Here is a 25,365-nt window from a genome sequence, read left to right as displayed (position 1 = left end):
CTAGGGACCTGGTTCTTGCGCATGACATGTTGTCTCATCCAGGGAATATTTGTGCCAACTGATATCTAAATCCTGCTTTGCATGACAAAGTTATAGACCGGACAGGAAAAAAATCCTCTTGACCTTTGATCTCAAAGTGTGACCTTGACCTTTAAGCTAGGGTACTGGGTGTTGCGCATGACACGTCGTCTCATCATGGGAAACATTTGTGCCAAGTAATATTAAAATCCCTTCATGGATGGCACAGTTATGGACGGGACAGGAAAAAAACTCTGTTGACCTTTGACCCCCAATTGTGACCTTGACCTTTGAGCTAGGGGTCCGGGATTTGCGCATGACACGTCGTCTCATCATGGGGAACACTTGTGCTAAGTGATATTAAAATCCCTTAATGAATGTCAGAGTTATGGACCGGACACGAAACAGACCCTGTTCATGCTATGTTAACATTTGACTGTTTAGTGTGACCTTGACCTTTGAGCTAGGGGTCTGAAAGTTGTGCATGACACATCATCTTATTATGAGGTACATTTCTGCCAAGTAATATTAAAATCCCTTCATAGATGGGAGAGTTATGGACCGGACAGGAAAAAAGCCTTGTTGACCTTTGACCTCCAACTGTGACCTTGACCTTTAAGCTAGGGGTCCAGGTTTTGCGCATGACACGTCGTCTCCTCATGGGGAACATTTGTGCCAAGTAATATTAAAATCTCTTCATGGATGGGAGAGTTATGGACCATACAGGAAAAAAGCCCTGTTGACCTTTGACCTCCAATTGTGACCTTGACCTTTGAGCTAGGGGTCCGGGATTTGCGCATGACACATCATCTCATCATGGGGAACATTTGTGCCAAGTAATACTAAAATGCCTTCAAGGATGGGAGAGTTGTGGACCGGACAGGAAAAAAGCCCTGTTGACCTTTGACCTCCAATTGTGACCTTGACCTTTGACCTAGGGGTCCGGGTTTTGCGCATGACACGTCGTCTCATCATGGGGAACATTTGTGCCAAGTAATATTAAAATCCCTTCATGGATGACAGAGTTATGGACCGGACACGAAATTGCGGACGGACGGACGGACGGACGGACAGACGGACGGACGGACGGAATGACGGAAAAGTGCATTCCTATAGTCCCCGAAACTGGTTTTCAACCAGTAGGGGACTAATAAATGTTTGTAACAGCAGATTGTTTTTACATTTTTATTTCAATGGTGACCCCTCACACTTTACACAGGCTTGGGACTGTCTGGCATAAAGCAGCTGGTAGTGTTGGCAAAATCTCAGACAGATGGTCCATTTCTTTTGTAACTTCGATAGAATTCATAAGTGTATAAAGAATAATAAAGAATACCTTTTATTGGAGACAATATTTTGACAAAAAGTGATGCAACTTCAGTACTTGAACTTAGTGTAGTATAAAAAGGTGCAAATTACAGAAGCAACTTCAGTACTTGCACTAAGTGTATTATAAAAAGGTGCAAATCACAGAGTTAAATGAGGTAAATTTTCAGATTACTTTTTGCTAGATTATCTTTCGTTTTTCATCACTGAAAAAAAAATCTTGCCCTCTGCACTGTGACTGTTATTCAAAGTTATTAAATACTTTATTTTGCTGATAAAATCCATTATATTATGAGCTGGCATAAACTGTAAAGTTAGCTCATTAAAGATGATATTGGTGAAAGATACAGTAAGTAAATATTATGTATAAAAAGCAGAGGTTACACAGCAGAAGATGCAAGCAAACCAAACCACCAAAACTACTACACTACTAATTAAGCCACTTTATACCAGACGTGTTTAGTCTCTACTTGCTGTCACTGAAATTTACTGTGGCTGTTGTAACAGATAAAATAATTTTTGTCTTCCACTTAAATTAAGTAAAACAAGCTTTCTGAATTTTAAAGACTTGCCAGTGTGAGTTACAGTGCCTGAAGCAGTTTATTCACAAGCATGCATGAAAATTTTATTCAATGTTCATCCTGTATAAATGGCTTTTATAGTCTTAAAACATAACAATACATCACAATATTAAATATTGGACACAAACGCAAGTAAACAAAACTTGAAACGAAAGTTCATCAAAATAAAAAAAATCTTAAAAAAATTCTATTTTATTTTTATTTTTTTCCGAGATGCTCACTTTCAAGCTTTTTATTTTTATTTTTATTCCCTCCTCCCCCTGCTCATTTTTCAAAAATCTCCCGTAAAACGAAAGATAAAAAAACTCTGGCCTGAGTGGTCTGCACTGTTCGCTGTTCAGTCAGTAAATTTCAGTGAACACCCCGGTACTGCTCAAATTGAATGATGGACCAGTCCATTTTAGAAATGTATCAGGGTAATTGTTAAAGGTTTCAAGTTTTTGTTGCAAGCCTGACATAGAATACTGTAAATTAGCATACCTACAGTCTGATTGTACAATATATTCTGCTTGAAGCCTGCACTGTGTAGACTGTTATTACACCGAATTTCTAAACTGATAATGATTATTTAATGCTTTTAACAAATCAAAATGTTGTTAAATTTGTAAATACGAATTAGCAGGTGGGATGTGTTCGAAACCTTTCCAATTTTTACATTATAAAATGTTGTTTTGTTCTGCAGATTTTCTAGAAAATCTTCCTAATCAATCAAAGACACAAACAGCAGTGATAATGAGTAATTACTACCGGAATCTTAGAAATGCAAGGCTTATCATAATTGCCATGGGTGGGGTAATTAAAACTTCATGCATCTAGGCTACACAGTGTGTGCTAAACATGTGAGCCGTGCCATGAGAAAACCAACATAGTGGGTTTGTGACCAGCATGGATCCAGACCAGCCTGCGCATCCGCGCAGTCTGGTCAGGATCCATGCTGTTCGCTAACGGTTTCTCTAATTGCAGTAGGCTTTAAAAGCAAACAGCATGGATCCTGACCAGACTGCGCGGATGCGCAGGCTGGTCTGGATCCATGCTGGTCGCAAACCCACTATGTTGGTTTTCTCATGACACGGCTCATGTGCAGAAATTCTCAACATATGACTACATGTTATAATTATGTGAACAAGTGTTAACTATGTTGTTTATGTGATTTACATCTTATTTTTGAACTGAATACGTACTTGTCTTGAAGATTCTCTTACCCATTCTTGTAGTGTCAAAATTCTTTATGGCATTTTCTTTTAAGATTAATAATCGCTATTAAATATTATATTATTAAATTATATGACTGTGTGGGTAGGCCAGGGTGGGAGGTGGGGATAAGTAATATAAATACACCTACATAGCCACCTAGCTTTATTAGTCTAGGCAAAACATTGGACCTAACACTTCCTAATAATGCATTTCTACCAATTTTTGACATTGTTGATATCAAAAAATGACCGCATCTTATAATAGGGCCAGTGCAAAAGACCCCAGATTGCATATCTGATGTCAGGGTGCGTCTTATAAGTGAATGTGCCTTATATGTGAGAACATACAGTATATACTCGCAGTTCTCTATGACAGATTTACCAAACCACTGTTGTAACAATTTGAAATGCTCCTGTATAGGAAAGAATTACTGGTCCTTTTCAAAATTCAACTACATAGCGACTTGTCTCATAATTTTTCACAATATAATTGGCAACTAGCCATTCACTGTGTAACAGTTTTTTCCTAGCAATTTTATATTGTCACAGCACCCAGCGGGAATACATCATTTTAATAGCTGGAATTGTCCAGTTTTTGTTGCTTGGAATCATAATTAAATTGGTAGTTTAGTTATTAAGGCCCATTTAAATACTGACAGTAAATGTACCATGCTGTAAGCAAGAGAAGCCTTTAACCCTTACCCTGCTAAATTTCTGTAATGAACTTGTCCATCTTTCAATTTGAACAGTAACATTTATGGTTAAAAGGGGTCCTTACCAAAAAGATACTGACTGAATGGCGAACAGTGCAGATCACGATCAGACTTGTCGTAAAAGCAGAATCAATTGTGTTTGGCATGATAAGGGTTAACGTTTTTGCTTTTTCAACAAAAAATTTCAATTCTCAGAAAATCAACTTTACTCCCAATTATGTTGAACTCGTTTTTCTTCAACATATATTTCATACTAGAGAATTTTTTTTAAATGCATGTTATGGCAGAACTACTTTCAAATTGGTTTATTAGCAATTCATGAAATCTGTTTACTTTCTATATACAAAGACACTTGTTTTTCTCATTAATAATGAATTCAGAAAGTTGATCTATTATCCAGCCAGGAATTCTACAGACAAAAATACGAACATGGGACTGTGAATAGCCGGAACAACTCTACCGACAACTCTACCGAGATCCATCACATAAAAAAACACCTTTCCCAGTTGTAACTAAATTGCCGGATATGATGTCTAAATTGTCCCTCGTGAAATCATGAAAGGTTAAAAGCCTCAAACAGACTGACTTACCTCAATAATTTCTGTCAGAAAATTTAGGTTAATTTAATCTTAAGGTTTAGCAGTATATCTCAAAACAACAGATTTTTTTTAGTAAATGAACAGCACCATGACAAACAACTTATCTGTCCAATACATGTTTTACTGTTCTGTCCCACAGAGTTGGATACTTAAACTATTCTTAATGAGTTGTCCCCCTTTAAATAAGAATGCCATTTGTAAAGAAAAAATGTAAACAATTGTCAAAAACGATGTTTTACCTAGTTATGTAAAGTTTAAACACTCGCACGATGTTGCAAATGCATCAAAACGAAGACCTGTAACAGCTTTTAAAAAATGGTGAGTTTTTAAAGCGGCTGAACTGTCCAGAAGTGTGGCCCCTTCATGCAGTCCCTTTCCGGAATTCAATACATATATCAGCAAATTGACAACGGTTTTGTAGAATAATATAAATGTTTTATACGCTGTTAAATTTTCATGTAAAACAATGCTTTCTTTTTATGATTTGATGACGTTTGAACTTATTTCTCCAAAACATGGACCTATACCTTAACACTTTCACCAAGTGTCAACAAAACATGGGGTATAAAAAGCTGGATACTTATGGACATGCCTGATTATATGGCCATGTTTAAAACTGGTGCTCGTGCCGGATGTCTTCTTATATAAAAATTATACAAAAATTATACCTTCACAGCATTATCAAATTTTATTCAATCCCTCCTATTTACAAATAAGATTATATAAATTGAACAAATTACTCATACAAGTTTCGTGAGTGAATTACTCCTAATGCAGCACCCCAGCTCCCCTGACCCTACCCCCACCAAGATACTTTAACCCTTAGCCTGCTGCAGGCGAATTTAACAGCCTTTGCAAACAGCTTGGAACCAGATCAGACGCCGATTAAATCGGCGTCTGATCAGGTTCCAAGCTGTTTGCTACTCTGACAATATTTCTTTCAATTTTGGAGCAAATTGAATGAACTTAACAATTTTAGCAGACGACATTTCCAGCAGACGACAATTTATCTAGCATGCTAAGGGTTAAAAAAGTTTATGTAAGAACTTTTCCTGCTTAAGGTTTATGAGTATATGTTCAAAACACAGAAATATTTGATAAACAAACATCTTTACCAAATATCTACCTGACCATTATGTGTTCTGTCGTTACCTGTCCCTTATGATGGATACTTAAAATATTCTCAACAAGAGCTGTCTCCATAGGATGACACATGCCCCCGATGGCACTTTGAATGAATAGTTATGGCCGATGTTAGAGTTTAGGACCTTTGACCTACGGAGCTGGGTCTTGCGCACGACACGTCGTCTTACTGTGTCACACATTCATGCGTAGTTATTTTAAAATCCATGCATGAATGACAATGATATGGACCGGACACGTCCATCAATGCACTATCATGAAAAATGACCTTTAATGTCTAAGTGTGACCTTGACCTTTGAGCTACGGACCTGGGTCTTGCGTGCGACACGTCGTCCTACTGTGGTACACATTTATGCCAAGTTATTTGAAAATCCATCCATCGATGACAAAGATATGGACCGGACACGCCAATCAATGCACTATCCTTTAATGTCTAAGTGTGACCTTGACCTTTGAGCTACGGACCTGGGTCTTGCGCGCGACAAGTCGTCTTACTGTGGTACACATTCATGCCAAGTTATTTGAAAATCCATCCATCGATGACAAAGATATGGACCGGACACGAAAATTGCGGACAGACTGACAGACCGACGGACCGACAGACCGACAGACGGTTCAAAAACTATATGCCTCCCTTCGGGGGCATAAAAAGTTGTCCCCCTTTAAAAATGAATATCATTTGTAAAGGAATAAAAATGAACAATTGCTGAAAACTGTATGTTCAGCCTAGATATGTGAAATTTCAGCACTTGGACATTATTGCAAACACAACAAAATGAAGATATGTAACAGTTCTTTGAAAATGGTGAGTTTTTAATTACGCTGAACTGTCAAACAACCCACTGATCACAACGTATTCTATGTCCGCAGAGATTAAATTTTGTATTATTACAATATCTATAAATTTCGCAAAGTTTTGTTCACAAGAAAATATATTAATGTCTACTAATACTAATACTTCTGCTGAAAAGGTACAGTCTAATCTGATCATTCCTGGAATATCAGCCTAGGAAATCTACACATTCCTACTATTGCAGCAGACTGGAAATACATTAATGTAGGTAGACTGTTTTCATCCATTTTTTGTTTAAGCTTATTCAAATCTCTCAAAAGGAAAAACAATATAGAAATACATTTGAATGCAAAGTTTTAAGTTATAAATCTTGAAAGCTGGAGAACCAGTCTCAAAAATCCAGCATCTGATTGGTTGTTTCTAAGTACAAATTTTAAATTGACCAATCAGAATTTAAAGCTGTATTTGGTGACTGGCCTATGAAGTCAGTTTCATTTAGGATTTCCAATCTATCTTACTTATTTATTTATTTGCTGTATTCTGAACAGAAAAAAAGTTCTTTAAGTTTCAGAATGTTAACATTCATGGTGATGTTTGGCTTGATCTTCCTACATCCTCAAGTTTGCCTGGCAGTATGTTTAATCAGAACATTGAGGAAACTGATAATATTTATTTTTCATTTTATTGTAAATTCATTTCTGTTTGTGGATGTTACATCAACACCATTCAAAATTTATCAGAAAATTTTAAGCACTAGTTAGTACTTTATATACATACCCCAGTGAAATGGACTACCTTTAGTTGATGAACTGTTCTTAAACAGCAATAGACTTAAAAATTCATCAATTCTTGAACAGTGTGGAAATTAAAATTTTGTCTTTTTTAGACAGTGTTCTTGAATATTTCATGAACTTAAATTCTTGAACAATTCAAGAATAGTTCATGAACTATTCTTAAAACCTTACTACATTATAGGCATTCATGTCCAAGTATTTAAATCGAACCTTTCTAAATTCTATTAATCAGTATTGTAACGAAGTTTCAGAAGAACTTACAAACATCTTCACACATGTTCCATTTATAATTTTTTTACAAACAAACACACAACTTTGTATAACTTACCTTTTTGTTTACCTGGCTGGTATTATGCATGATATTTGATTGATTTGTGCATTAGAAAATCACATGATACTATGTGTATGCAATTTACTGCATTGATTTAGTGTAACAGCTGGTCCACGTTTTAACTACTGTTGAATGGATAATATCGGGGAGTGTTTATTTTCGCTAATACTTAGAAATCATTTAATTTGGTGGGCATAGAATTTCGTGGTTCCGGCTTATAAACAGCTACTGTAAAAGCACATATTTTCGCTGGGGCAAAATTTCGCAAATTTGAAATTTTGAGTATGTTCACGAGGTTTAATATTTGCGAAATTGTAAAAATGGTATCCTACTTGAATTTGAATTATTCTAATGGTGAATATTTATGTGAAGATTAATTTTCACGAGATGTAGAGCCTCGCGCATACAGTGAAAATTAAACCCTTGGGAAAATTTCTGCTTTTACAGTATTTTATGGAGAAAGGAATTTATGGATTTCAACTTCTCACAATAAAATAAATAGGAATTTTATTTGTGGTGTAGTCATGTAGAGAAAAAGAAATATGCATTTATACTGCTTGCTACAGAATCCTCACATATAGTGCTGTATACAGTAGAGTGTCCGCTTTAAATGACAGAGGGCGTGGTTTGCAAGTATAGTGCAGTAGCAGTGTGTCTGCTTTAAAGTGGCATTATGCACATCTTACTGCAAAAAGTATGTTTTGGTGAATGTTTTATAAAAGCAATTTTCGGTTACTGTGCATTTAAATGTGTTAAATTAACGATAATGCCGCATAAGTATTTGAAGTTGATGCTTTAGAAATAAAGAAATCGGACTTATAAAATAAAAGTTATTTTCTTCAATCTTCTATGCAGTGATCTCCCTTACCTATAGATAGAGATTTCTGAAGGGAAGCAACTCCTTAAAAAGACTGCCCCAGTCAAAATAAGAAAAGTCATATTTGGAAAGTTACTTATATAATTTCATATTGGTAACAGGAAGAGTTTGGTATACTGGGTTAAATTTACTCCACCTGTTTTACACACACATCTATTTCAGCTGGAGTTTTACTTGAAAAATGCGAATAATTCCACTTTAAATGACAGAGGGCGTGGTTTGCAAGTATAGTGCTGTAGTAGAGTGTCCGCTTTAAATGACAGAGGGCGTGGTTTGCAAGTACAGAGCGGTAGTAGAGTGTCCGCTTTAAATGACAGAGGGCGTGGTTTGCAAGTATAGTGCTGTAGTAGAGTGTCCGCTTTAAATGACAGAGGGCGTGGTTTGCAAGTATAGTGCGGTAGTAGAGTGTCCGCTTTAAATGACAGAGGGCGTGGTTTGCAAGTATAGTGCGGTAGTAGAGTGTCCGCTTTAAATGACAGAGGGCGTGGTTTGCAAGTCTAGTGCTGAAGTAGAGTGTCCGCTTTAAATGACAGAGGGCGTGGTTTGCAAGTATAGTGCTGTAGTAGAGTGTCCGCTTTAAATGACAGAGGGCGTGGTTTGCAAGTATAGTGCGGTAGTAGAGTGTCCGCTTTAAATGACAGAGGGCGTGGTTTGCAAGTATAGTGGTGTTACACAGTAGTAGAGTGTCCGCTTTAAATGACAGAGGGCGTGGTTTGCAAGTATAGTGCGGTAGTAGAGTGTCCGCTTTAAATGACAGAGGGCGTGGTTTGCAAGTATAGTGCTGTAGTACAGTGTCCGCTTTAAATGACAGAGGGCGTGGTTTGCAGGTATAGTGCTGTAGTAGAGTGTCCACTTTAAATGACAGAGGGCGTGGTTTGCAGGTATAGTGCTGTAGTAAAGTGTCCGCTTTAAATGACAGAGGGCATGGTTTTGAGTCACGGTCAGGACTTGATTACTTGCTGTCTGTTACTTCAAGTTTTGCATGATTTTGTCCTGTTCTATTGATCTTTATTTTTAGCAAACAGTAATACTGCACCATTGTTTGGCCACCCATATCACTGATAAATTTAAAATGAAATACAAAAAAAAAATAGAAAATTACTAGTATATTATGTCCCCTTGTTGTTCCTGCTCTACATATACATGCAGAGTTACATTTCCTTGATCACAACATTTTCATTTTTATGAAAATTTCAAATGCTCATAACTATGCATTTTTGTTCAAAATACTATTAATACATTTATGTGAATATTTGCATGTACTTCTAACCTTTTTAACCCCATACCACGAAATAATTAGTATGCAAGCAATTTTTAACCCAGCATTTTTTCTGATATTCACAATCTGAATTCAAGACTCTCACTGAATATTTTGCAACATTACATAAACCCAGATGTATTGAAATCAGGCTCATAATGCCTTTTTTTAAAATGTGGCTGCAACATTTTCCATTATGAACATAAAATATACTAATTTCTTGTTAAAATCCTATCTCTGATAATTGTTTTCCCTAATATATGTAAGAGGTCGGAATATTAATGAACAGAGTAGAAAGTTTTATTGATTACCTCCCTTTTTGACTCGAACTGTAAATGTTCATGTACAGTATTGAAAGCAGCCCTTTTCTAACCATGTAATTCAGCACAACATCTAACTGGGCCCAGTTGTTCGAAACTTTAATCGGCTGTTAAACTAACCGGAGGTTAAATTTTGATTCAAAATACTAGACTTGATGGGAAACACTAGTGTGATATTTTGATTTCATTGTAAAGATTTTTCAGTGTTCATAATTCTTACCTCATACATTTGTTTTTCTAAGTCTTCTGAAATGTCGAAAAATAACTCTAAAAGTTAACCAACCGTTAGCTTAATCGCCTGTTAAAGTTTCGAACAACTGGACCCTGGACAGCTGTTTTTAACATAAAATTTAAAGCCTTATCGAAAAATTTAAAGCCTTAGGGAACTTTAACGAAATGTATGTTGTCTTTAATTTGTGAAATAAAGATGTGAAAATTATCAATCATACAGTAACAGCCAATCCCTTTAACGTACTCCATATCACTTAAAAAACTCAAACATTTATCATCATTACAGGAATCTGAGAAACAACTGATCCGATTTTTCTTAATTCATTAATTTTGTCAAAAATGTATTGATTTTGAACAGTAATAATAAATCTTCTTTAAAAAACTGTATTTTTAAACTGACAACTAATCATTTATCCGCTTTCATTACTTCTAGTGAGGCCAGTGTGGACAATGTTTTTTTGGGAAAACGATTTTAGTTTTGTGTGCTTTGTTGACAAATAAAACACGGTTTTGAGTTCAGATGCATAGTAATATAATCACGAAGGCCTGAGTGATGTAATTACGACGCATCTGAATGAAAAAACGTGTTTTATTTGCCAAAAAAGCAGGCAAAACTAAAATCTTTTTCCATTCTAACATGTTCGAATTACACCAGGAAGGGACACTAATCTAGAATAAAATGCGGTTTTAAATACGAGGGAATAAACCGAACTAGCCAAAAGGAGGTCATTTTGCCGAAACATGTTCTAATCGACAAAACAATACACTGTAAAATCCTTCTTTGTTTATATAAAAAGAAAATCTTAAAAGTGTTACAATTATGTTTTTTCTCAAAGGTTTATCCAACACTTCTTTAAAAAAATTCTAACATAACCATTTAACAAAGAGGGTGCCTGCAAAAAAACAAGTTCAAAAGACAAGATAAAGGATAAAAACACCATTAACGAAGGCAATAATTGTATGAATTATCTCCCCTTCTGAACTTTAGATGAAATTGAGTGCATCCCTATACTGAAGATGTCAATTAACTGAGTCATTAAATAGCATAATGGCTTCAGAACAAATCTGTATGTCGGAATTGTCTGTGAGGTGAGTGATGGTTTGTTAACAAGATGAAACTGTTTCTCTCTCTAAGACTCTACTTTCACCTGGTATTTCATTTGGGCCAAGGTATGAATGAAGGTAGGTCATGCAATGAGCTGGATATTGGATACTGTAAACCAACTCTAAGCCAAACCGCTACCCCCACTCCCCTCGCACTTTACTAGCCATTAGACTGATGATAATTAACAATTCATTTTTTGATATGTATTTTATGTAAATGTTATATAACAGAAGACAAAGGTCAGTCTTTTCTGGAGAATCGTGGTGTTATTCCATTACTGAAATTAGAAAGGTGAAAGTTGATTTATGTAAGAACACTGCGATATGGTGTAATTGCATTACTAAAATTAAAAAGGTAAAACTTGATGTGTGTAAGAACACTGTGATATGGTCCAATGGTATTATTAAAAGGTGAAACTTGATGTATGTAAGAACACCGCAATGTGGTCTAATGTCATAATTGAAATTAGAAAGGTGAAACTTGATGTATGTAAGAACACTACAATGTGGTCAAATGTCATTACTGAAATCAGAAAGGTAAAACTTGATGTATGTAAGAATACTGCAATATGGTGTAATGTGGTCTAATGTCATTACTGGAATTAGAGAGGTGAAACTCCGTGTATGTAAGAACACTTCAATGTGGTCTAATGTCATTACTGGAATTAGAGAGGTGAAACTCCGTGTATGTAAGAACACTACAATGTGGTCTAATGTCATTACTGGAATTAGAGAGGTGAAACTCCGTGTATGTAAGAGCACTACAATGTGGTCTAATGTCATTACTGGAATTAGAGAGGTGAAACTCCGTGTATGTAAGAGCACTACAATGTGGTCTAATGTCATTACTGGAATTAGAGAGGTGAAACTCCGTGTATGTAAGAACACTACAATGTGGTCTAATGTCATTACTGGAATTAGAAAGGTGAAACTCGGTGTATGTAAGAACACTGCAATGTGGTCTAATGTCATTACTGGAATTAGAAAGGTGAAACTTGATGTACGTAAGAACACTGCAATGTGGTTTAACAACATTTCTGAAATAAGAAAAGTGACACTTGATGTATGAAAGAACACTGCAATGTGGTTTAATAACATTTCTGAAGTTAGAAAGGTGGAACTTGATGTATGGAAGAACACTGCAATGTGTATATTACTGAAATAAGAAAAGTGAAAGTTGATATATGTAAGAATACTGCAATGTGGTCTAATGTCATTACTGAAATTAGAAAGGTGAAACTTGATGTATGTAAAAACTTTGCAATATTAATATTGCATATTTTGTTCACATTTGTTTACATTTTTTCCTATATTGACCAGTACTGGTAGAACTGTAACTTTGACTTAAAAATCTAACTGATGATCTAGATCTATTCTCTTTTCTGTTACATATAAAAGAATTAGCAACTGATACTATATGTAATTGCTCAAGTTTCCTAATTAAAATCTCAGCAATTTTATTCAACTTTTACTATTTACAGAATGAAATGTTATCACATGTTATCTGTTAAATACATTCATCCCTCTCTGACAGACCCTAAAGCTCACATAATCGCACTGAATAAAATACCAGAAACATTTGCATGACTTTCACCATTCTTCTTTCATTAGATCAATTCCTTTCACAAAACTGCCATTTCATGTTAATTTTTATGAAGAAACACTGTTTTCTACTCTTTTTAAAGTACATATCATTTCCTCAAAAAAGGTTTTTTCCTTCTCAACAAAAACTAATGGTTCATGGAAAATTCATTTTCTAGACAAAGCATGCAATTTGACAAATGACTGACAGGTTTCCATTGCCAGATTTCATAACAAATTTTTGTTCCAGTTTTTCAGATAAAAAAATGAACAAAATAATAAGAAAACAATTTAAAAATCTGCATGTCAAATTGTAAACAAGAGCTCATAGAACACGAAATGCCCCCCTTGATGCATTCAATAACTGCACAAGAAACAGAAATTATTTGGTCAATGTGCACTGGACATTTGATGTACTGACCTCAAATTAGTAACTAGAGGTGCTTTTGAGAAAAGCGCATGTCTAGATCTCCCACAACTGCCTAATCATCTGAATAGTAAGTCTGTCTTTGTATACTGTTTGTGGCCTAATGGTATTCACATGTTGGAGTAACTGGTCTACAATGCTGTGTTGGTAGTGGTAACTGGTCTACAATGCTGTGCCGGTCTGCATGCAATGCTATTCGGCGGTAGTGGAGTGGAGTAACCATCTACAATGCTGTGCCAGTAGTTGTTGGAAATTATGTTCAAGGGCCATAATTCCAAAGTATCTTGGCCAATTTGGCTGGTTATCGAACTTGGCCAAGGCCTTATGGTCAAACACATCTTGTTCAAGTTTGGAGACGATCGGATGAGAAATATTCGACATAGAGTGTGGACAAGCTTTGTGACAGACAGACACACACACAGACAGGCGTAAATCAATATGTCTCCCACACCACTCTGTGGTGGGAGACATAATTATGGGTATTTTATCAGTCATAAGTGACCTCCGTATAATCATTACGTTGTCTTAGACCAAAGCATTCTCTAGTTATTTGGCAAAAACAGTTCTACAGTTCTGGGTCAATGTGACCTTGATCTTTGACCTACTAATCTCAAAATCAATAGCGGTCATTTGCTGGTCATGATCAACCTCTCTATTAAGTTTCGTGATCCTATAGGCCAAGTTATCGTCCGGAAACGGTTTAACTGTTCCGGGTCACTGTGACCTTGCTTTTGCCTTAAAAGAAACTCACAGAGTGTTTTTTAAAGTATTAAAATCCTCTTTCATTCAATTAAATCAGCAATTTTTTCAACATAGAAAGCAAGTAACAAAGAATGCCAATTTTCCAGTGGGGGTTGGGATATGAATTATCCCTGCTAGAATCCATTACAAAAAGTATAAAATTGCTGAAAGCTGCAATTTGCATAAGAAGAGGGGTAAATTCAATTGGAAAATAATAGGCAAATCTATGGTAAACGTATGGTTTTCTTTCAATAAAATGCATCAATAAAAATCTTCTCATACAAAAAAGAAGAACATGCCCATTAACCTAGAAAAGTTAGACTTCTAAAAAGAAGGCAACAGAAATAACAACATAATAAAAAAAAAACAAGAGTTGGTGAAAGAATTAGAGATACTTGGAGGGAAGTAGAGATAAAATAAAAGTTTTTCATCCTAATTGGTCTTGATTTGCTGTGATAGAATAATAGACAGGTAAAAAAGGTATAGTTCTGGCAAAAAGCCTGCAACACTGTAATAAGGAGAAAACTCATGGACTGTCCACGCTGGAATCTCTGTCTGGATATAATTAGATTCTTACCAGATATATAGATAAGTTACTGAATCCCATTTCTTCATGTCTGACAAATCTGAAGGTTGCTAGGCTTATAGACTGGGCCTAATTTTCTTATCAAATATGTGATAACTTGTGAACCAGTCAATTTGTTGTTTTTTTTTTCATTTATTTAATCTTACATTGTATTTGAATCAGTAGAAGAGTGCAAACATCTTAAATATGAATACTGTGATCAGCAAAATTCGGTAATAAATCCATCTCCTTTTAGGAATGAAATGTACAACATTTCTGCCTCGATATCTGACCACCAACCTTTATGTTTCCTCTTAGCTGATATTTACGAATTATTACGTACTTGGTTTAAAACTCGTTAATATTTTTTCCATATTGACGATCAAATTTCATATCGGATGTGTGACGTCATTTATGACGTCAATTTCATGCAAGTGGTCATGTTCAAAAGTTCTTTTATTCTTTTAGATGACAATATTTTCAATTTTACTCAGACTAAAGAACAAAGTATATTATTTGTATAATAAAAACAAGTGCAGTATGTGTATGTAATAAAAAAGATTATTACATTTGCACCGAGAAATATGCACTCGTTCATACTGCTCTCCTAAAGTGCGCAATATTTCCGCTGCAGAACTCGTGCATATTTCTCGATAGAAATCTAATAACCTATAATTATTACATACCCATTTTAAAACTCTATTAAGTTTCAATGAAACCTGAAACATCAATATTTTTCCATACTGACGTTCAAATTTCATATCAGGTGTGTGACATCATTTCTGACTTCAGTTTCATGTATGTCGTCGCGTTCAAAAGCTCTTTAACGACGATATTTTCAATTTCACTCAGGCTTAATAACAGAATTGTATCACTTATATTATATTTTAAGTGTAGATGTGTACGCAATAAAAAGATTATTAGATTTGCTTCAAGAAATATGCACTCATTCTTTTGCGGAAAAAATTGTGCTCCTGAAGTGTCGTGCAATATTTTGCTGCAAAACGCTTGCATATTTCCTGATACAAAGCTTACAACCTGTAATTATATTCCATGGGTTTCTTAATCGAGATACTTTTATCTGACTTTATTATTATTTTCATTTCTCGTAGAGATTCAACACATATAAATTGCAATAAAAAGTATTATTCTATACTATTTTATGTCTTCCAATCAAATAGACGCACTTGTACCATGTGCCATGATCCAATTATTTCCATATTCATGTTATTTGGTACAATATATTGCATATTCTAACACGACTAGCAAATAACCTACATGCATGTAGAGCAAAATCTATCTCGGGGTATTCTGCAATAACCCACGTGTGTGCAATGATGTCATCTGATCTAGGTGCATAGCACGGTCGTAAAATGTAGTTGCCATTTTTTCTAACACTGCTGATACTAGTACGTGGTGTTAAAATCGAAATAACAAGGTCCCAAGTGTGATTTATCATAGAATAACCCGAGTTTTTCGTTCTTATGCGAAACAATATATCACTTGGGAATTTATTATTTCTTAATTGGACAACACAACATTTTACTTATGTTAACTTAACCATTCTTAGCTACTGACCATTAACCTTTAGCCAGACTGATGCTAGCCTCAACTGATTTTGCCTTTGCGACTAGTGCAGACCAAGATCAGCCTGCACAACCATGCAGTCTGATCATGGTCTGCACTGTTCGCTGTTCAGTCGGTAATTTTTTGCTATGCACCCCTTTTAACAGTTAATGGTACTGTCCAAATTGAAAGACGGACAAGTTCATTGTAGAAATTTAGCAGGGTAATGGCTAAGCCATATTGTAAATCAATGACTTCACCAGGAGAAGTTTTGTTTTCAATTACACCGGAAGTCTTTCTGGTGATAGTATCAGTATGTAATTTTTTTTTACAGCTGTCTGCATCCCGTTTATTCATTTTCTTTTGCTTGAATCAGTTTTGTTAGAATTGTTGGATTGTACTTCATTATTGCCTTATTTTGATACAAAATGTTTTTGTTTACCTGTTCCAAAAAGATGAAAACATTGCCAAAACCACATGTTTATGTATATTATACATTGCAAAGTACTTTTTTTACTGACACTTTCGGCCATTCTTATAGCCAGGATTTACTTTCGGCAAGGTGCTTGACATTGTGATTTGACGTTAGCCGCTAAAAATCCCGGACATAAGTACACACACTACACTAAGTAGCAGAACTTTTGTAACATTTCAAAAGCAAAATATAGCAACGATATCATTTGGGAATTTCAAGTTCTAGTTTGGGACAAAAACATGCTTTTTACATTTTTGCATTGGGAATACCTCCGTTTACGAGAGGTAACTTTATTGCGAAAAAATGGCCTGTGCTTTATTCTGATATTTTTGAAAATGCTTCAATGCATTAGGCATATGTCACTGTAAAGGAATTCATATAAAAATCAATCAAAACACAGAAAAACAAAACAAAGATAGTATAAATCCCGCATGATAACTCAAACGATAACATGTTTGATAATTATGATTTTTCTTCATTAAAACGTTTCAATACAGAAAATATTTTTGTATAACATATTACAGTATGCACTTAACTTCTATAATTGACAACCTTTTTGAGTTCAACAATGCATGAGAACCATAACAATCAAACGATAATATAAACATGTTTGTTGTTTAAATTATCATGCAGGAGTAGTACAAATGACACTTTTATTTTGTTTTTTGTTTAAATTTCTTGAAAGAAAAATACTGAAAATGTAGCAAATGTAGGAAAACCCATCATGCCAAGGATTAAATGCCTGACAGATTCATGTAAACCCCATTTAAGCTTTGAGGAAGATAAAAAAAAGCTTTTTATCAAAATTTAAAACTGATGTAGTGCCAGTATCTTAAATTGTTGGTAAAGCAAGGAATAAAATCTGGAAATATAGGAATAATGTTCATAATTTATTATCACTTGTACATATAAATTTGATTAAAAATGTTAAACAGAACCATTAGGGCAAATAAATCAAATATCTCCCCTCAGGTATTAGAGCAATCTGGCATATCACAGCTTTCTGGTAGAACTCTGCATTGCACATTTTGTTGATATCTTCTTTAGTTTGCTCACAGTTCAAATTAAAATCTTTCAGCCAATCAAAAATATTTTTCCAAGAATCGTCACCAAATGCCTTAGCCAACTGAAGTTTTCCTTTTTTCAATTCAATTTGAAAAATTTGAACCTTGCAATTTTTTAACTATTTATTTACACCAAACATAATATGTCAGTCATTTCAAGACACTGTATATAATTCTTAGCAGGCATTTTTCTTGTATGCTGTCTACAACCAAACTGCTGTTTGGGTATTCCAGTTACCATTTACCATAACTTTTGGGTATTTCCAGTTACCATTACTTTTTGGCATTCCAGTTACCATTACTTTTGGGTATTCCAATTACCATTACTTTTTGGCATTCCATTTACTATTACTTTTGGGCATTCCAGTTATCATTATTTTTGGGTATTCCAGTTGCCATATTACTTTTGGGTATTCCATTTACTATTACTTTTAGGTATTTCAATTACCATTACTTTTCGGCATTCCCGTTACCATTACTTTTGGGTATTCCATTTACTATTACTTTTAGGTATTCTAATTACCATTACTTTACAGCATTCCAGTTTCCATTACTTTTGGGTATTCCGGTTACCATTACTATGTCATGTTGTCATACAGAGGGGGCAGACACGAGAATGGTTAAATGTAAACTGCTAGATTGCACCAAAAAAAATTGCATTAATCTGAATTTTGACCAACAACAAGCCATGAAATCATACCCACATTCCTACCAATACAAGTATGAAATTGTAACTTTTCTATTTCATGTATTTCATCTGAAATGTACATGTCAATGAGCTCATCATCTTCTTCTTGAAGTGTGTCAATAGAAGCTTCAAGAATATCATAAACTTATTACTGCCTTTTTAAACAAGATTTAACTACTGCAAAAAAGTACATTAATATTTTCTCACAGATCAATAAATTGGGCGTTCAGTCACTAGGAAATGGTTTACACAATTGCTCAGCTGTTTTTGAACAATCATTTCTTTATGCTTATCTATCATAAATTCAATATGTATTGTTCTGATTTTGCTCTGGGCTGTTTTCATCCTTTGAATTTCCTCCGCAGAAAATTTATCGACAATATACAATGTTTTTAACTTTCCTAACGGCTCTAGTTTCATGTGGTTTGTAAGTTTTTCAGAATATTCCAAAAATTTCTTTTCAAGATCTTCGACAGTTTCAAGCTCTTCATACTTTGTCTCAAGTACCTTATTCACTTCAGTTTTAATTGTTTCTTGATTGGTTTCAATTATATCAATTATCTCCCTTTTAAACTCTTCAAGTTCTTTGAAAATTATTTCTTTTGTCTGCTCCAGTTTTTGGACATTATTTTTCAGTTGATTTATTATAGTGTGGGTTTGACCCACTGAGTTTTTCAGTTCTACGAGAAGATTTCTACACACTGCCGCAAATTTATCCCCATTGTTTGTGAATTCACTCACTTGGTATATTCTGTCACATTTTTTGTGATACTCTATAACACAAGTACTGCAACAGAGTTTTTTCTCAGTCTCGCAGAAATATTCGTACAATTTATCAGGATGAGAATCGCAATATTCCTCATCGTCTGGCAAGTTTTCCAGAATCTTGGAAATCGTTATGTTTTTCGGAAAATATGAACCCCACTTATCAACTGAGGTTGAAAGAAGAGTCTTGGTTGGTAGTATCCACTGTTTGCATTGTGGGGCTGGACAAACGATCTGACGGTTGCCACTTTTTTGTGTCACTCGTACATGCTCTTTAATACATTCATAGCAGAACGTGTGCTGACATTTTAACATCCTTGGATCTTTGAATTTCTCCAAACACATAGAGCACACAACAAGCTTTTCCACTTGAAGATATTTACGTGTAGAATCTAACTTCGAAATGCCAACAGAACTGTCAGAACCACATGAGTTGACTCCTCCCATATTTACAACTAAAACCTTATCTTCCACTTATTACAAAAAATTCAAACACTTTAGTGTTATTTCTATTTTTTAATGTAATTTTTATATTCTTTGAAAAAAATGCCAATTTCTTCTGAAAAATTTAAGCAACCAAATGTATGTGAACTATGTAAATCAAGCAGAAATGAAAAAAAAATCTACACAAAATGTCAAGCCGACACAAGATTAAAGAGTAGTGTTAGTATTACAGTTTTAAATTATCAAAAGTCAAAACTCCAATGACATGTAATCAAAGACAACAATTAAACAATAGACAGTTATAAACTTAAAAGTGATTACAATCAATGATAGGACCACGAACAAAAACAAGAATATCAATTTTAAAACCTTGATACATAAAATTGTAATCTCATATATTTATGATAAAGCACTTGTGAAAAATATGCTCACTAAAGCTTTTTTCATGTCAAATGTTTACGTTTTTGTCAAAACAATAAATCTTCCGCAGAAAAAAATGTTGGAGGGAGAATAAAATCTTAACAACAATGCGTGTCCAAGGAAGGACTTATTCCAGAACTTATTTTGTGTATAAAATAATAGAAAATTCAATAATTTTCTCTGAATTTTCTGTTCATTGAACTTACACTGAGATGATACATTTGTTTTCAGTTTTGATGATAAATTTTGGAGTATTTCTTATCTTGATTTATAATAATAACCTCAAAGTGGAAAGTGTTTTAAACCCTCATATCCCCCCCCCCCACACTCCCTCACTAAAAAGGCTTTTTACGACTATTTTAGATGTGATCATTGTTTTTATTATCATCATTATTATTACCATCATCATCATCATCATCATCATCAAAAAACCATTGAAGTATCATTACAAGTTATTATTGTTAATGTTACTGCTATATTATTAGTTTTCATATTTCTTACAGGTAACTTTATAAATATTTACACATTTTTTTTTTTTATTTTCAGGTGCGACAGTTAATCGACGAGAAGCATTATCACAATGAGCAGATTACCATCCGATGGTACCATGGCAAAAAATGTCCACGCATTATACGTACAACAGCTCTAAACTGAACAAGGTTGTTTCACGAGAACTCGAGGATAACCCAAATATACATGACTACTTTAAATTACAAGTGGCGCAACCACGGACAGACATCACTGTGTCACATGACCAAAAACACGATGTGATGCCCCCGGAATCAGATGAACATCCTGAAGCGTATTATTTATATTTTATCGCTGTGAGCGGTATGCTCCTGAATATTTTTGTTGTTGGAGCAATATTTGTCCGCAAACCACTTCGCAAAATGACAAGCGGATTTATGATTCATGCGTGTTTCTTGGATTTTACCAAGTCTGCTTACTGCATTCCCATAGCTACAAATCTTCTTAGCCAGTCCAGACCCTCCGACTGCAATTTTTTCGGAGCTACTTTTGTGATATTAATTACCATTTCAGTGTTCAATATGGTCGCCATGGTGTGCACGGAAGCTTATACCTTCGGTGAGAAAAACATTGGCGGCAATTCCAAAGGAACCGTGATCTGTGTTACATTTGGAGTAGTTCTAGTTTACATAGGTAGCATAATTCTTCATCTGGGTCCAACACTTATAGGCGGCCATTTTGAATTTCAACCTGACATAGGAAGTTGTTCATTCACATTTGGTAAGCAGACGGGATATGTAGCACATGTTATGTGGGCTGTTATAACAACAGTTGCCATGTTAGCGGTCTTCCATTTCATTCATAGACTGTACAGGGAAATTCAAATTAACCGACCAAACCGAGTTTCCTTTTTAGTCCGTACATCAATAACAGTGATGGATACTGCAACAAGCTCAGCATGTCGTCTACGTAAAATCATTCGAGATGCGACACATCGTGCCAAAATATTCATTCTTAACACCTTAGTATTCATTCTTTGTTGGTACCCGTACTTCCTCCTCATTATCATAGATAAAAATTTTAAAGTGCCGCCAAAAGTTTATCAACCATTTGCCTTCATCGCTTGGTCCCACGGCGCCATTCAACCAATCCTATACATTCTGTTTGACCGTAATCTGAACTTACTAGCCAAATACGTATATTGTGATAAAAACAACTTTGATAACATTATCCAACACATGATGCACCGTCAACGAAACCTTGACCAAACCAATGCTAGACATAGAACGAGTGCAACAGATTCAGACATGTTAGCGCCTAGTCCTTCACGAATCAATTCCGATAACAGATGCAGTAATCTTGTAGATATCATTCGTGAGCATCAAGAAATGTGTGTTGTTCAAAATTCATCCAACCAGAATGTGCATAATCGTGTCATCAACACTAACGTTAATGTTGAAATTTTGGATTTAACCAATCGGTTAAACCCGTGTTCAAATATACCACCCGAAGACCCACCATATCCCGAACCTAACGATTTAAACGAAGGATTTAATAATACTGTGGAAAACCCAACTTATATCAATAGGGTAGAGAGTGCAGGTTTTTCTCCCCGATCAACTGAGGAATATATGTTTGAACGTCCACATGTGATATATAACAACGAGGACTATACTGAAAATAGTGATGGTGGAAGTTTAAATGAAGTCCAATTTTGATGTTTAATGTTTAATGGGTAAGATAGTGTGAGATCATCAATCATTCATCATCAGATAATATGTGATCATCAACCATTTATCATCACTGATCATTATTTGATATTTAAATTCCCTGCTGAAAGATGGCCAATCAGAATTTTTACATGTCACAGGTCTGTTTGAAAATGAACTATTACAATTTTTATTACCTCTCTTTATGCAACAAAAAAAGATAGATTAAAACTTAATTTTGACGTTAAAATCAGTTAAAAAACATACCTTCAAGTACAGTTCAATGCAGCAGCCTAATCTATGTCAAACTGAACAAAAAAAAATTGTTGAAATGAAAAGCTGGCTTAAAAACTGCCTCTATAAAGGGAGGTAATAATAAAATTTAATAAATGTCAATATTGCAGAAAGTTCTGGAATTAATTTGACTCCAGTAGTTTGTAAATTAAAATCTCAAACAGAATGTTTGCAAAACGCAAAACAGAAAAAACTTTGCCTAAATTGCCATAGTAAACTAACTTTAAATACTCATGGTTTACACAATGACTTCTGCATTTTTTTTTTTTTTTGGTAAAATGACTTTCATAAATTCAAATTTTCCAAATGACTCAAGTGCTATAAAATATGTAAACTTTGTTTTTTTATGCCAACTCTTCTTAACTATAACCTGTTTATTCTGAAGTTTTGTAATTACCTCCCTTTAATATCTAACACTGGTAATATTCTATAACTAACTTCCTTTCACAAATTGAACAGACAAAAGTCAACTATATGATGAGTTTCTTCTGCTTTGTAAACTTATGAAATTTCATTACAATGTTTTTCTTTGGAGCTGAAAGGTTTAAGTCGAACATTTTTTCTTTCAGTAAATAATTCTGCTTAAATGAGCCTGGTACTTTTTGTAAAGACAACTTGTTATGCCAAAACTTCGTATAAAACTTCTCCTCTTTTTTATTTGTCACTAATTTGCCAACTAACTGGTGCCTTTTCTTTCATTTCCCAGAACAGGTTTAATTTCATGTCTTGAAAAGTTCAAAATATTAATGTTAATTTACGCCTCTGGTAAATATTCACTTAAGATTGAAACGTCAAGTTGCAAAAAAAAAAAGGTTGTAAAAGTTTTTTTTAAAGTTGAAAAAAAAAAAATTGTGAGTACTAAATAGAGCAGTGAACTTCATTTGTGATAATCAAGTAATATAGCATTCCTGCCTTTTATCAAAGAAAAACAAAATTATTATCTACACCTCCATTAATACTAATTTTCATTAATGCATAGTCAAGGAAAACAACAGAAAAAAGCAACATGTTCTTAAAAAACAAAGCCTGAGGAGATTTATCAATAAAACCACTTTCCTCCCACACAAGTTTTACATTCATACTGCTAGTTAACCAATCACTTTCAAATTGATAATAATACATACACTTAATCTGATTGGTATTTAAAACGTTCATTCGTCACTTGCCAGGAAAGAAGTCATTATTAACCTTTACCCTGCTAAACCTAAATGGACTGGTCCATCATCCAATTTTGGCGGTACCACTTATTGTCCAAAGGGGTGTTCACTGAAAATTTACTGACTGAATTGCAGGCTGATTTTGGTCTGCACTGGTCGCAGACAAAATCACTAAATTATTGTTGCCGCTAGCAGGCTAAAGGTTAAAAGAACCCTGGGTACAGTTAAGGTATGAAATCTACCTGACATATTAATCCCTGTACACACAAAAAAAAACTTTGATGAAATGCAAAAGATGAACTGATTTTCCTACACCTTAATGAAGAAAAATAAGGCAGTATCATAAAGAAATAATTGTCATAATTACTATACTCAAGAAAAACAATTTGCACAGAAAAACAGCCTCATTCCGCAAAAAGTAAGTGAGAAGATATTAACATCAGAAAAATCACTTGTCTCTGGTCGCAAGTGTTACATTAATGCTTTAAGTGGTTCAATCAATTTGATAATATTACTGAATACTTGGGCATACTTCAGGTGCTCTACCTCTCCTGCAGTCATTGATGGTACTCTTGCATGTATGAAAGCTATCGTTCTGTGGACTTGATTATGTATCCCATTTTTACCCGGTACACTGCTCTTGCCCGATTTGTACTCATTTCAGTCCGGCTAGTTGTGCGCAAATCAATTTGTTACATATGCAGGACAGGTCGAGAAGTCCAATCGAAACATTATGGCACATTTCGGTGTACTGATCACATGACTGGGATAGCCCAGTGCCATATGAACGTAGCCCAACTAATACAAGTATTGAAGAAAAACAACACAGATTCAATAAAAAAAGTGTATAATTCAGAAAAACAACAGGTACAGAAGAACACCTCATTATGCGAGAAGAAAGTGAGATGGAATTGGTACCATCAGTCAAATCACTTATCGCCCCACACAAGTGTTATATTAGTGGCAATAAGTGGTCCAATCACTTTGATAATGTAACAAGCACTTAATACGCTTACAATATTGGCACCTCTTACGGTGTAATAAAAGTCTGGTACAGAAACCACCTGACAATATCCAGAACGTGAAACAACACTGATCATAATGTTTTAGCCGCTAAATCTAGTCACTCGCTAAGCATAGAGTTGCAAAACAAACCTGCAGCCGCAAGCTAAACTTACAGGCATGCACTTAACCTATGGTCACTCACTAAAGCTAGAGTCGCATCATAAACCTCAACAGTCACTCAATATACCTTAATGGCTAGCTCCATATTATGAGCAAAAAAATAAGAAAAAACATCAAATCATAGAAAGAAAGAGTTGTCTTACATGAAAACTGAACAGCATATAAAACACGTATAATTTACTCTATAAAACAATTGTCAGTTTACTGATCTATGCATTGAATTCCAGAAAAGGGCTGCAAAAAAAGAGTCACGCTTTCGGAGAGTTAAATGCCTTTAAAACTCACCATTTGCAAAGAACTCACTGCAGTTACACATCTTTGTTTTGATGCATTAGCAATAATGTCTCAGTGCTGAAAATTCACATAACTAGGTTTAATGTAGTTTTCAGTAATTGTTTACATTTATCTCTTTACAAATGGCACTCTTTTTAAAAGGGGGACAACTTTTTGAGAATATTTTAAGTATCCAGTCATTGGAACAATACTTGTATGATAAAACATGTTCTGGACAGGTTAACTGCTGGTAAAGAATTA

At 34.7% G+C, this 25,365-nt stretch overlaps 2 protein-coding genes across 2 annotated transcripts in view; one reads left to right on the top strand and one right to left on the bottom strand.

Annotated features, from left to right (window-relative positions):
• The window catches only part of LOC123535320 (histamine H2 receptor-like), a 62,178-nt gene extending 36,823 nt beyond the window's left edge, over positions 1-25,355 (top strand). The window contains exon 2 of the mRNA XM_045317933.2: positions 20,565-25,355. Within this exon, the coding sequence (XP_045173868.2) occupies positions 20,618-22,204 (1,587 nt within the window). The 5' untranslated portion in view covers positions 20,565-20,617 and the 3' untranslated portion in view covers positions 22,205-25,355. The remainder of the gene's footprint in view (positions 1-20,564) is intronic.
• Positions 1-25,365, bottom strand: part of LOC123535319 (protein MTO1 homolog, mitochondrial-like) — a 152,323-nt gene that overhangs the window by 88,498 nt on the left and 38,460 nt on the right. The gene's annotated exons all lie outside the window — the stretch shown is intronic.

The sequence above is a fragment of the Mercenaria mercenaria genome, chromosome 12 (assembly GCF_021730395.1).
Source record: "Mercenaria mercenaria strain notata chromosome 12, MADL_Memer_1, whole genome shotgun sequence".
NCBI classification, from domain to species: domain Eukaryota; kingdom Metazoa; phylum Mollusca; class Bivalvia; order Venerida; family Veneridae; genus Mercenaria; species Mercenaria mercenaria.
This window is presented reverse-complemented; position numbering and strand designations above follow the sequence as displayed.